The sequence below is a fragment of the Gadus morhua genome, chromosome 1 (genome assembly GCF_902167405.1).
Source record: "Gadus morhua chromosome 1, gadMor3.0, whole genome shotgun sequence".
NCBI lineage: Eukaryota > Metazoa > Chordata > Actinopteri > Gadiformes > Gadidae > Gadus > Gadus morhua.
In genome coordinates, this window is record NC_044048.1 from 22,984,738 (window position 1) to 22,999,430 (window position 14,693).

At 44.1% G+C, this 14,693-nt stretch overlaps 2 protein-coding genes across 5 annotated transcripts in view; one reads left to right on the top strand and one right to left on the bottom strand.

The window, feature by feature from the left end:
* Positions 1-2,934: 2,934 nt before the first annotated feature.
* On the bottom strand, positions 2,935-7,573 carry gpr173 (G protein-coupled receptor 173). Its single transcript, XM_030356698.1, has one exon. The coding sequence runs from the start codon at positions 7,536-7,538 to the stop codon at positions 6,372-6,374; it is 1,167 nt and encodes a 388-aa protein (XP_030212558.1). The 5' UTR covers positions 7,539-7,573; the 3' UTR covers positions 2,935-6,371.
* A 4,728-nt stretch (positions 7,574-12,301) lies between these two features.
* Positions 12,302-14,693, top strand: part of foxp3b (forkhead box P3b) — an 8,200-nt gene continuing 5,808 nt past the window's right edge. For 2 of the 4 annotated variants that reach the window (XM_030362596.1, XM_030362614.1), the window contains exons 1-2: positions 12,338-12,457; positions 14,135-14,176. The gene's annotated coding sequence lies outside the window, so the exon portion shown is untranslated. Of the gene's footprint in view, positions 12,458-14,134; positions 14,177-14,693 lie in introns of all 4 variants that reach the window. The other 2 variants (XM_030362587.1, XM_030362606.1) reach the window with 2 other exon arrangements.

Below are 14,693 nucleotides of genomic sequence, written 5' to 3' on the forward strand. Positions count from 1 at the left end.
AGCAGATGTCTGTCGTTGCCGTGTGTCCTGCAGCTGGTCTTCAGGTCACACTGCAGCTCCTTGTGTGCGGCCATATCCCCAGCCCAGAAGCAAAGCAGCAGCTTTGCTTCTGGGCTGCAGTCAGCTGTTGGAAGTATTCACAGCCGTTCAGCGAGGGCTTCCCCATGCCCCCCAGTATGGGCAGTACTTCTTCCCTTCCTCAGGCCCCTCCGGCAGGGAGGGTCTCTGGTCGTTCTGCGTGGCTCCAGCCTTAGCTGAACGGTAGCCCGTCTGTGTTCCAGCCTCTCTCCCTGGGTCCCTGTTGTCTGTGTGTCCGCTGGGGTCCATTGGAAGGACCGTAGGGCTGCCACTCCCCTTTCCGGTCCGGGCAGGCCTCGGGGCGGGGGGCGGCGTGGCGGTAGCTCATGGCTGTCTACCGGGTCGGAGCCTTGCCGCTCACTGCACCGGTCGTCCATCATTGATACTGCCGGAGTCGACAGTGGTTCTGCAGTGGCTGCACTCTGCGACACGTGGAGCTGCTGAACCATCTCCAGCAGCTTCTGGGTCTGCCCTGGTGCCTGAACTCATCCGGCCTGGTGGATCTCTGATGAGCTAGCAGATCCTCATAGTGCAGCCAGTACTACACCTCAGATAGGCGGATGCTGCCTCTCTGCGCCGTCTTCCTCTGGTGATGAAACCTTCTGAGCATGACAGGAAGCTGACTGCCAGGCGTGACAAGGCTTGTGGTCTAGCAGGTGGCCGCAGGTGTGTGTCGGCTGAATCCACCCAGGTCATGGTCATTAAGGTGTGCGGGCGATAGTTGTTGCTGTCCTCCTCGGCTCAGAATCTCCACTACAACAGGCTCCGAGTGCGGCTCGGAGAAACTAAGCTAGGGTGTAATGGATTGGCGGTCGAAGCAGGGTGCTGAGTAAGAGGAGCTCTTTAGTGAGACCAAAGGTGATGTCATCCATGAGGGAATTGATGGAAAGAAGTTCTGTAAACACAGACAGTACGAATCAGTAATGGGAACTCGTCAACATTGCTTCCACATCTAATAACTAAAGTAGTATAATATCTATTACCATGACCAGTGTATTTATATTGCTTGTCATAAGCATACTGTAATTAGTAGTCTAAACGCATACACGTAACTGCAATCATACCAGAATATTATAATTAAGTACACAAGCTACAGGTTATACAACAAAACAATTGCGTAGGGGTATTCACATGAGACGGCAACAGACTAAGGCCCCAAGGAGCCAGCACTGGGTTCCCAAAAAACAAGTTCACAGATAGCACAGTTTATTACTCAACCTCTTGTCTACCTATGGATACCAACCTCATGCATGCATTGATTAAGGATTACCCTAAAAGGGCTTGGGGCTTAACATGTTTTGACACATCACCCGCTATTTATAGAAGTACATATATGCTGTTTATGTACATTACTTTGCATCATGGACCCTTATATCTCAGACTAATGGCAACACCCTAGACCCTAGGAGTGTGAAAAATGAGCATGGATGCTTGTGAGTAGGGACAGTATTGTGACGGGGGATTCAGGACACTATAAATTATATTAACAAAATAGAGGCATTTGTTTGGCTTTATGTGCTATCTGTTTCTTGTGGGGAGGCACCTGGGGTCACTGTGGGGAGAAGCTTCCATCACTGTAAAGTTGATTACAAAATAACAGATGGGAGAAAATCCTCTCTGTGTTTCACTCTCACCTGCGCCCCAGGTAACCTCATTAAGGAGAGCTGCTGAACCACTCCCACACTGTTCTCGTTTCGGAGCCAACCTGTGCATTGGCAGTGGCAGCACATGTTCTGTCACAGGAGGACTGTGGCCAAAACGAGGGCCACACTGAGCCAACTCTGTTGATTTGTAGGAGAGGCGTGGGGCTACGAGTTTATCAAAGAAAATATAGAAATGATTAAGCCCTGCGATCGACCTTGACAACGCGCTCCCGACTGAGGAGGTGGGATCCCTTCCAGGTGATGGGCCCGGTGCCATACAAAGCAGTCTGGATGGAAGCAATGTGGTCTGTAAATGTCCAAGCTCTGCCAAAGCACAAACCCAGAGGTCCATCACATCCAAAAAAAAAACACGACACCTCTTTAAAACATTCTTAATCGAAGCAAACTTTTAAGAGACATGTTAAGAATGCTTCTTTCGCCTTGTTTATTTCGGGTCTCTTCCAACTAGCCTGAAGAAAAGCTAAGGTCTGGCTCGAGGTTTGCAAAGACGGACCACCGGCACAACAGTGGATATTTCCTTGCTGTAGGAAGTGCGTGATTTGTAGTCGCTGTAATGATCCCTTCAGAAGCTGCCATTCATTTTGAAGAACATTATGCACTGACGAAAGCTTCTGAGGGTATTGCTCTGTCCTTCCTCAATGACTCCTCCACTCTGCAAGCCCGTTCGTCTCTCCTGTATGAAACACTTGACTTGATTGGAGTTTCTCGTTTGGAGGGCCCTTGGCTATCAGGGCCTGAAGCGGTTGCTTTCATTGTTCACATGGGGATTGAAACACTTACAAACAAAAGGAACAGGCTTGATCATTATTATTTGGGGCTGTTACATAAATCTAATCCAAAACAAATGTCCTTTGCAGTAAATGAATTGGAGATTGTTAGTCAAGACCCTTTTTGTTCTTCTATTTCCAAGACCTCCAAATCAAATGTGCTTTTATAAAATTGAAATACACTAAAGAAAAAGCAAAAAACTAAATGAAAAAATAAATTGCCAGGTGTCCTGAAAGCAGTGTAAAGTAATTACATTTTAAATTAAATGGGACTTGGGACTTTATTAACCATAGATTTATATTTCTATCTTTCTGTCATTCTGTTTATTTCATACTGTTTTTTTATCTGTTTGGATTTTTCCTAAATGTTCGCATCTTCAGGCGCGGAATCTGTGTTCGTTTACAGTTGAGCAGAAACTCCCAAGCAGGTTTTGGACCAAACTTTAATAGTTTTAACACATTCAATGCTCTGTCAGTTCTCTGGATTAGGATGAGGAAGCATTTGCAGGAGGAATATCGTCAGAACCTTAACTCAATCCTTCCCTCAACCCCTGCATCCCGTTGACTTAGCCATCTCCTCAGCATCCATACATTCATACTTACATATAGAAATACATACACCCACACACACACACACACCCACATACACACACACACACACACACACACAGTAAAAATACAACGATCCCCCAACCTCAATCAATCAATTGCATTTTAAAGTCTGTTTTTTTGCCGCCGATACAATACACACAAAATAGCACAGAGGTCACAGCAAGTTTTTATAAAAGGTAGTCTGCCTGAAGCAACTCAAAACTTACTGCCAGGCTTGTCTGCATATGAAAAAAAACAAGTATTGACCCCAAAAAGCAGTTATTTTTTCAGGCTTGGTTTTCATCCATTCAAGTCCTTCTGCCGTGTCCTTCAAAAAATTGATCCGAAGGGCGGAAAGCAAGCAACAAAATCAACCAAAAACATTCCACGGTCACAAAAGAAGGATTTAGTCTCAAATCCATGTGTCCAGCCTTAAGAGAATATGTCCACCCAGTCCTACATAGCAAAGAGGACTCTCTCGCTGTACAGCAGAGATATATCTTTACCCACTGACCGCATTTCATAGAGTCTCTGACAGGAGTTTGGTGACCTTCGAACTCCAGCAGTTATTCCTCTTTCTTCAAAAGGTTGTAGACACAGTGGTGCTTTTTTTTCAGTTATTTTTTTACCGAACAAATCCTCCATTTTGTAATTTGGCAGAGAGGCTTATTTCCTGTATTGATTCTCTTTTTTCTCTTTTTTTATTTTTTTTACTAATCCCAAATAACCACCTATTGAGTGGAATTTGACGATGTCACATCTGTAGGGCGAAGATGCCCCCAACCACCGGGATTCATTTTGCACGTTTTCAGACATTCAAACCAGAACTTTACAATCTCTCCGTCTTGTCCTATCTTATGCCCCCAAGACAACGCAGCCGTTTTTGGGAACAAGACCAATAAAGAGTTAATTATTCACCATGTAGTGTACACTAAATTAAATATTCTGGTGGTTTAGATGTTGCCGGAAGGGTGTGGGTTCAACCCCTGCCGCCGTGTCTCCCTCCCTCCTATCTGCTCACTACGACCTATATCTCTGGGGCCGCTGTGGTCTTCATTTGCTTTGGATAAAAGCAACTCCTAAAGGAGTTTTTAAGTCTTGCTCTACTTAAAGGTGCAGTGTATAGAATTTGGTATGGTATGGCATTCAGCGCAACAGACTTTGTGTATAATACAATAAACATATTAACTATTGTTGTGTTTTCAATATCTGAGAACGATCCCCTTTATATCTATATTTTGAGCGGGCCCCATTCCAAGGGGCCCACCATGTTTCTATAGTAGCCCAGAACCATCAAACAGGTCTAGCGGGATGTGTTTTAATTTAACAATTATAATCACTACCTTACTTGTGAGCTTTGACGTAAAGCTTTCCAGACTATCAACTCAATATGATTTACAAATCTATCATGGAACTTTGTTACTTCATACTTGGCTACTTGATGCTGTCGTCGACGATGACATTATTTTGGAAGTACCTACTGGCAGCTTACACCGTAGCCAGCGTAGCTTCTCCAACGTCATTGGAAGGTTTCAGTTGGTTGCAACATCACCGACTCAATGCCACTTAATCCTAAACACTGCACCTTTAAGTACTAAGAGAAACCCAACCAAAAACGTCAGACCTTGATGTTATATTACATTTACGACGGACCATTCAATATACCAATCGTATCTCATGATAGCAGTTGGGCTTACAGTCTAGGAAATTTAAAACACTGGGTCATTTAGTTTGTTTTTAATGACAACTGCTCACTGCTAACTGATGTGTCTGGTGAGTGAGGCTCCAGTTAGCTTAGAAGTTAGCTTCTCACTCCCCCAAAGTCAGTTATAAAATGGAACCTCAATGGTCCCCTGAACGACACATCTTTTATTAACCAATTTAGTCACTAATCAATTTCTCTTCAACACTGCACTGCAGTCATGCATTACCGGCACTTTGCAGGGGCACCATGTTAATGGCGTTTAAATGTGAAGCCCCTGCAGTGCGTTCTGCAGACCAACTGTCATATCTTTAATATAAAATCACTGAATGAAAAAAATCTGCTACGAAAGTTGTAGCATTAATAATGTTTATATAGGACATGAATAATCCAATCAAACAATGGAAGCTAATACTTAATAAGTCTCTAAATGGGTGATAATGTTTGTCTCATCGTCATCAAACACAGCCCCACAGGGTTTCAAGGAGCTAATCCGACCATTTTGAGGAACAGTTTCCTGCAAATGGTAATAAAGTTAATACTTTTTAATATTCGTATTACAATTACTGTCATTTTTATAACAATTGTATTACTCTCTTTAATATTAGGCCAGACTTTCGTTGTTGTGGTTTTAATTGTCTAGAGTAATGAAGAAAATAGTAATTATGATAAATAAATAGGATTCTTTTGTATCTTGACTATTATCAAACCAAGTATCATCTGTTTTATTTATCTTAAAAGTCCAGGAGGAGAATCTGTATTAATACATAATCAAATTGAAAGTATTACCTTATTAAGACATTTAATATTAGATATTATAGACAATGTAAAGGTTTGCCTTTGTGTTGGCTTACTCTTTAAGCTGTGGTCCTTACGACCTGACCTTAAATAAATTAGGGAAAGACAGGACATGGTTAGATAAATATACATATAATTATTATAATCAATTTGGTATGTTCCCCTGCCGTCTGTCTCTTCATACTTATTATTACATCATAGTTAATTTTTTTTTGGATTCCTTTCTTTATTCTACAGATATTTGAAATGCTCCAATAAACAGTAAAATGATGAAATCAAAAGTTTTTACCAAAATATACCTTGGAGACTTGGTGAAATACTGCATCAACATAAACATGCAGTATCTTTATATTAGTTGTAGATTCAATTAACTTCGATTTATGTCTCTAGTTTTTGGGCTTTTAACTAGTGTTTGAACATAAAGTATTGGATACCATTTTACCATTTGTCTCTTGTAGAACTGGTTTAACTTTGGAATGCAAGAATACTACTTCATACCTCATTCTTCTGTTTGACACATTCGTCTGTTTAACCTTCTGTAAAACCCAACCGCGGATAAAATGGTGGAAACTCTCTGAACATCGCCCTCGGTGACATACGCAACCACATCTCAAGAGGCTCGTACCAAATCAACCAAAGCCAAGAAAATCCCCCCACCCCCTATCCCCCATCAACAATCGTTCTCCAGAACCCACTCTCTCATCCCCCTCATCCTCCCGTCATCTCCTCCTCCCGATCCCCTCCTCCAGCCCCCTGCTCCCCCACGCCTGCTCACATGACGCAGTAAGGCTCCCGTGGCGGGTGAGGTTTAGTCCTGCAGCAGGCCGGCAGGCTGGCCAGGAACCCCTTCTTCAGGTCCTTGTTGAGGAAGAAGCACACGATGGGGTTGACCCCGGCCTGGGCGAAGCTCATCCACACGGTGGTGGAGAGGTACCGGTGCGGCAGCGTGCACGCCTTGACGAACACGCGCCAGTAGCACGCCACGATGTACGGCGACCACAGCACCAGGAAGAGCAGCGTGATCACGTAGAACATCCTGCCCAGCTGCTTCTCCGCCTTGAACTCCTCCATGCCCAGCAGGCGTCGGTTCTGGTTGTGCAAGTTCTGCCGGATCCCCAGCAGGGTGGGCGGCATGGGGCCCCTCCCGAAGCCCGCGATCCAGTTGGCCGCCGCCTGGCCCGTGGCCCCGGGGCCGTGGAAGGTCCAGTTCTGGCTGATGGCCGGCACCATCTGAACGGGCTTCATCTTGCGGTGCTTGTACTCAAAGAGCAGCAGCTTCATGTAGACCACGTGCGTGGCCAGGATGAGCACGGCCAGCATCAGCATGAAGCCCAGCGTGTCGTTGGCCTTGAAGTAGCGGTGCTCGAAGATGCACTGGTCCTCCTCGCGGATGAACTTGTAGGTGCCCACGTCGAAGACGGGCGGGAACGCCATGGCCACCGACAGCGTCCACACCATGCACACCACGGCCACGCACGTCCAGAAGGTCATCCGCTTGGAGTAGAAGCGGTGGTGGGCGATGGCCATGTAGCGCGTCACGCTGATGCAGAACAGCATGAAGGCGGCGTGGAAGCAGAAGAGGACGGCCATGAAGGCCACCACCTTGCAGCTCAGCACGCTGTACGTCCAGGCCGAGCCGTTCTTGATGGACACCAGGACGAAGGGGAAGCACACGGCCGAGCGGACGCTGTCGGCCAGGCACAGGTCCAGCAGGAAGTAGTAGGGCGCCTTGTGGAGCGTGCGGTCCCGCAGCACCAGCAGGGACACCACCAGGTTGCCCACCAGGCTGACGCAGATGATCAGCCCCAGCAGCACCAGCTTCAGGTAGGTGGAGACGGCGGAGGCCGGCCCCCCCACCCCCCCTACGCCGCCCGCGGTCGCCACCACCACGCCCACCGGGCCGCCGGCGCCCTCGCTGCTCTCGTTGCCGTTGGCCATGTCACGCGGCCCGCCTCCCACGCCAAACGCCGCGCCCGCGAAGGCCCCCCCGCTCCTCCTCCTCCTCCTCCTCCTCCTCCTCCTCCTCCTCCTCCTCCTTCTCCTCCTCCTCCTCCTTCTCCTCCTCCTCCTCCAGCGGCTTCACCTTCCGTCGTCCACGTGTTTGCTTCCTGGTTCGGGTTCACGCGGAACGGAATCGCTTCGGCGAGCATGGCCCCATTTCAAACACGATCTCCTTATACGGGCGCACTTCCTAGTAGTAATAAATTACAACAATGACCTGGAGATGGGAGAGACGGGAGGGAGTTAGGAGGTTGAATATGCGTGATTGAAGTGTTGGCAGACTCATTCATGCTTTTGAAAATAAATTATCGTAACATGCTCTATTAAATTATTTGATCAATTCTGTAAAGAGCAATCAAAGCAAAGTCTTACTATCTGGGGATATTTCTAAAAGGATGGGTGAGGGGGCTGATACTTTTCAATGCTACTGCATAGGTACCGTATTAATGCCAATGGGGTCCCCCCAATTGAGATAAAAGATATAAATAGGGTTCCTGAAATGACTTTACATACATTGTGTGTGTGTATGTCTGAGAGCTAGAAATTTGTGTCTATCTGTGTTAAAAGACCACCAAAAAGGTTTTGGTCAATCCAAAGGGGTTTATAACCACTTGTATTGTGTGGTATGTTCAAATTATTTCTAAATGCAGTGTTTATTACTTGTTTTAATGGTCTTTACATTTTTACATCACATATTCAGCTATTTGTTATTCAGGTTAATATATGGAATGACATCATTATAAATACATATTTAAAACACACACACATGTTGAATTCTCTCCCAAACTCTTCTAAATGCTTATATGCTTAACATTTGCTCATTTGCGCCTCGGCACTAGTAGGCCAACGGATCCAAATCCCTTATCAGTTCTATCCGTTATAAGCGACAGACGGTTTGTAGTTTAACGCCTACGATACGTGATCGGTATAGGGACGACCCCAGCTCACGGTCAGCTCCACAGGAATACCGAATAGGGTGGAGGGGGGTGGGGCTTGGTTGGGGGGGCTGGTGGTGGTTGGTTGGTGGTGGACGGCCGAGTCATTGTCAGAAACTGGGTAGCAACAGCAGTCGAACACCGCTGCTTTGGTCTCGGTAGGAGGGGGACGACGTGGAAATCACCAACCAACCAAAAAGCATTAAAAAACTAGACGGCATTCGCTTTTTAACACACACACACACACACACACACACACACACACACACACACACACACACACACACACACACACACACACACACACACACACACACACACACACACACACACACACACACACACACACACACACACACACACCGCATTCTCAGAAGGGGAATTTATCAGGCATATTCAGAATATCATTTGTGGTGTTGTCTTTTTACTAGAATTTTCTTTGATGGGTCGTCCCCACATTTAAATGGCTTAGGAGCCGTAGCACACAATTGGTGCAATATTTAAATTGAGTAAAGCGAGCGATGGTTTAAGGGCTAATCCGAGACGCCCATGTAATGTGGCCGACAGGGGGCGCTGTGCGCAATAGTAACTCTCCAAACACCTTGACACATCACAGTAAATATTATAGCTCTCTCCCTTATCTCGGCCAAGGCGTTCTCCGACATGTCACCTCGTAGGCCTACTTGTACGGATCCGTCTCGGCATTGTCAGCACAGACCCTACCTCCTACACAACAAGCACTAAGACCGGGATACATCCTGGTTTTGGCACACACACACACACACACACACACACACACACACACACACACACACACACACACACACACACACACACACACACGCTCGTCAAGCTGCACTCGAATGACATCATACGCATCGCCTTATTTTTGCGTCATTTTGCTTTTAATTGAAATCCATGATGAGTGCTCCAGAATCATATAGATAAAAGACGGCCCGACGTGTACGCGCACGGGCGTCGGGAGCGTGTGGGCCTGCAGCTCGTCTAGGGCATGCGTCACGAGACACCACCGACGGCACAACCACAACAGTATCGGGAACACCGCGACGGAAGACGCCTCATGCATGCGTATTGTGCTCTGGTAATAAGTGCAAGACGGTTTCAAAGTTGTATATGCCGGTGATATGTAGACATGAGACAAAATGGGGGTCTTGTGGTGGCTATGTGCTTACCTTTATATGGTATGCTTGTCTTCCAAGACAAAGGCTTGGGGTCTATTTCTAAGGCCGGTTTAAAGAGGCTGTGGCGGTCCAACACGGCGCTAGAGCTCTTTACTTGTCATGTTTCAAGCAGTGGGAGAGCTTTAGTGCTTAAGACAAAAAAAACATGACACCGACCAATCGGTGATAATCACAAAGTTGGACAACGGGCAAAAGCATCCATGTCCCTGGGAATAACATAATGCAGAGACGCCAGGCGAACTGTCCAAATCTGATGGTCGTGTGGGCTTCTTTTTCTTCTTCCTCTTCTGCTTCTTTAAAAAAAAAAGCCTCAATCCGCGTCAGCTACGCCTGTTGCAACCTCCCCCCCTCACAACCACAGGGTTCAAAAGAGGCGAAAAACTACCGTTTTCTCTTTTTTCTTGTACATGTCATGTCTCTGGGTTCCGGGGTGACACTCCACCGATCAGAAAGCAGCTCCAAGCCCGGCGGCCACACGACACGACATGGGTTCGCTCCCCGTTCCCGATCCTTCACTGCCGCGTCTCGAAGCCCGCTCTCCCCCTACGATATCATCCGAGCGTCGGGAATGCGTCTCTCTGAGCACGATACAGCAGCGAAGCGTCACACAAAGACATAAACCCCTCCATCCGCCCGATTTTCTTCTCCATTATTCCAGCGTCCAACCTGTGTACGTTAAATCCATCATAGGGGCGGCCGGGTAATGAAAAGAAAGAAGAAAACACGCCTTTAGGTCAGAGTCACGGAGAGACTCAAGTAGGAGCGAGATGTTTCGGTGCAATGGGCTACAGGGCCATTATCAGCCACTTACTTGATGACAATCCTGTAGTGTCAAATGCGTGACGGTCCACATTCTGCTACCGCCATACAGGCCAGTCTACAGCTGGCTGCTTGTCAAACGCTCGGACACAGAAAACACATCCACTTATCCCACGGATTCCAATGTGAGGCGCCTCAAACCACCGCAACAGTCCACCGTGCAGTGTCGATAGTACGCCCGAAATGAGACAATCCTTGCCGTTCAATGAGGGCCCATTGGCTAGCAAGTGAAACCCGGGTCTCTTTCGTCTCTCCTCCTGCTCACAGCATCTGTTGTAAATCATCCCCCGGATCGGAGGAGATTCGGGTTCTTTCGGGGACGCATGCTGCGTAGCTGGGGTTGGCGATTGAGAGGAGAATGGGACGACTCCGGTTATATACCAGTACTACCACTCGGGCACCTCCAATGTATCCTAATGGGCCATTAGGCTGATTTGGAGTGTTTAAACTGTAGGTCCACGCAACTAAACGGAGATTGGAATGTTGCTGTGTGGTTGTTATTGGAGGAAATGGACGTAATGCAACTGCATCAGTTTTTTTTAATAATGCATAGAAAGTAGTAATTTTGTTCATCTTTAATTGTGTTTGTGTGTGAGAAAGTGTGAGATAGAGAGTGTGAGAGAATGTGTGTGCGTCTGTTTTGTTTGTGAGAGAAAGAGAAATAGAGAGAGAAAATAGACTTTGTGTGTGTGTGTGTGTGTTAGTGAGAGTGAGAGTGAAAGAGAGGGAATATTCGTAATTGTTTGTGTATGTGTGTGTGTAATTAAGTTCACGTTTATCCCCCAGCTGTGGCATGACGCTTGATAAGGGTATGATCTTGTAATCTTGGGTGTTTTTTGTGTTTTTATCCCAATGTGTTTCATAAAAAAAAAAAAAATCTGCAAATCCATTGATTACAACAGCCCCAATAAAAAAAAGAATACATTGTGGTTTGAACTGGAAAATCTCTTCTGAAGATATGATTCTTTGTAAAAGTGACTCACTGACCAATCTGTTTTTCACTGTGATACATGTAGGCCTACTGTATATATATGTAGCCTAAATATTAATTTGATTTATTTGGTCCGATCTGGTCGAGAGCACCCGTCTGTTAATATTCCCACCAGAAAGCAGTTTTGTTGTGGCTCAAAATATTAACATTCATCTAGCAGACATCTCAGCAGAGCAGGTTGGTAGTTGAACATCCTAATCTCTTTCCTGGCACACATACAGAAAATCATCACATTCCCTAGTTTTAATAAACTGGCTTATCCACTGAAACCGTTTTGGGTATTATTCAGCGGATTAAACATAATTGCTGTACAGATTAAAAAAAAAAAAAAAAATAGCATTAGTTAATAGTTTGGCTGTTCTGTTCTGTACCGTTAATATTTTAGCCTCAGTTATTGGGCCTAGTTGCATGTGCCATAAAGTGATTAAATGATTTCTTTGTAGAATTGAAACAAACACAAACCTTTTCAAAATGAGCCATAGGTCAATTTCAGACTCATCTCAACAAACACCAACCACAAAAACACTAGGGCTTACAAACGGCATGCAGTATAAGTCCAACAGCCTCCTTTGTGTCATTTCAATACTGTTTTCATTTGAAAACCAGTATTTTCTGATGAAGATAACCGCGTAATAAGCACTTTCTCTTTGCAACTAAACGGAATGGTTGACGCATGACAACAACCTGAAAGGAGTTGTAAAGCACATATTATTCTTCAGTCATTTATCTGTTCCTTGTGGTTAATTTGTCACACCAACATACATTTCCTGTGGAATAACTCCCCCTCTCAAACACTTTGGGCCTGTGCACTTGTTCTTTTCCTTTCTTAATTTTGACTGATCTCATCTCAGCTACCTAAGAACCGGAAGACCAAAACCAAGTAAGAGAAACAGGGTGAAAAGATAGCAGGTAAGATTATAATCTAATAAAGCATTGAGCACCCAACAACAGTTGGTCAATAGATGTCATGTGATTTTAAATCAGCCAATAAGCCATACAGACCACAGAGGTTTGTTTTGGTCTACATTATGTTTATTGGCTTTTGTCCTTCTGAATGGTGATGGTTTACAACTCGATTTTACAACGCTTAAAATGTATTCAAAATAGTATACGATTTTGTATAACTCTATGATGCCTTTCAAATACAACACAATCTACCATTCCAGCATCATAAATTGATTGGATATTACACAGATTTTCAATGTGTGAGATATTAAACACCCAGATGTTTATATAAAACTGGATGAAAACTTTAAACTAAAAGGTTACATTATTTAAATATCTTGAGTCCATCTCATATGATTTTATATTCCAACAAAATGTATTTTTGATGTTTATCCAGACAATTACTTTGTACTTCTCCTGGCCCGGAATCTCTTGGGTCTTTAGAGCAATATAATGTTCTTAAATGGTTCTTTGAATTTCTTATATAGTATAACCTTCAAGAACGTAAATTAAACTTAGTTTAATGAATTAAACATGCAAACTATGCCCAAAATCCGTTCTCATTGTCCTCACTTTTGAAGTGAAGGGTCAGTATTGTCTCATGTGTAGGCTGTAGGTAAACTCGAGGTCTAAGTACTAAATATATCTTGTGTTATATGTCTTGTGTTAATAATGGTAAAGTGAGATGAATATTAAAGATTTTCCATGCAATTGCATGCATTTTAGTGAAGCCTACTCATTTATCATACTATAATTACATTTAGTTTCTATGCAGGGTAAAGTATAGGTTGTAGTTCTTATCAGAATTGCAAATCATTCCACCAAAGATTGCATTTCCGATTTAGAGTGATATCAAGCTTTCTGTTGTTTTGACATCAGGTCCCCAACACATGCATTTCAAAGTTTTATGCACGCAAGCGTTGTAATGATTCAGAACTAAAGGAAACCTAGACACCCACAACTCGAAAGCAGACTATTAATATAAATCTACAGTTTTCCATCTAGTAGGCCTAATTTAGGCCTGTTTTATCTGAATGGCAAAACCATAATCTTAATCCATGGATTTGAATTGTTTCTAAAACACTAAACAATAGCAAACCTTATTATTAAATTACCTAACAGCATGTGGTTACACACACACACTCTCTCTCTCTCTCTCTCTCTCTCTCTCTCTCTCTCTCTCTCTCTCTCTCTCTCTCTCTCTCTCTCTCTCTCTCTCTCTCTCTCTCTCTCTCTCTCTCTCTCTCTCTCTCTCTCTCTCTCTCTCTCTCTCTCTCTCTCTCTCTCTCTCTCTCTCTCTCTCTCTCTCTCTCTCTCTCTCTCTTCAATTCAATTCAAAAAGCTTTATTGGCATGACTATTGTGGTAAACCAAACAGTGTTGCCAAAGCATTACAGTGTTATGCATTACATAAAATATTATGTATAATAACAAAAGAGAACGTCAGAACAATATGTACATATAACAACCTATAACAATATAACATAACATACAGATGTACATATAGAACTAATAGTTATATTATAGTAAAATTAAATGAATGTAAAGAGAAGCTACATCTCTCTCTCTCTCTCTCTCTCTCCCTCTATCGCCCTCTCCACAGTTCATGTTGCTATTTAATTGTTTATTATTTATTATACAGCTCCCTGGCCCGTGATGTTAATGAAAGAAAGTAATTCATAAGGTAACCTTGAGATAAGACGCCACCTTGCAGCGCACCTCTCGTGCTTTTGGGAAGCGTGTGGGACATGCAGGATGTGTTGTTATAGGTGTGACATTGAGATGTAGCCGATGTAGCCTATGCCTGTGAAAGACCAACATGGTTGAATGCTTTCACCTTTCTGTTTTAATGTCGTTTTTGAGATCCCTCACAAAGTTCCTTCCCTCAAATATTTATTGTAATAATTGTGCCTTTATATTTCATTTATGTAAGCTATTTAATTATTTATTCATGACTTTTTGTTGGGGCTTCCACTTCAATTGTTAGCTCTTTTACAAGATACAAAGAAAATAAAGACGAACGAGAAAAGATAACACAACGATTACAAACAAGATAAGCTCAAAACGCTGTTTACAAATGTGCACATTTACTTTTGTACTTTGATTCATCCTGTCTCGCATCTTCAACAAACACAGACCCCCACTAGTAGCAACACCTCAAAACACAAACAACACACTAAACAAGCTAAAAGTCGTGGCCC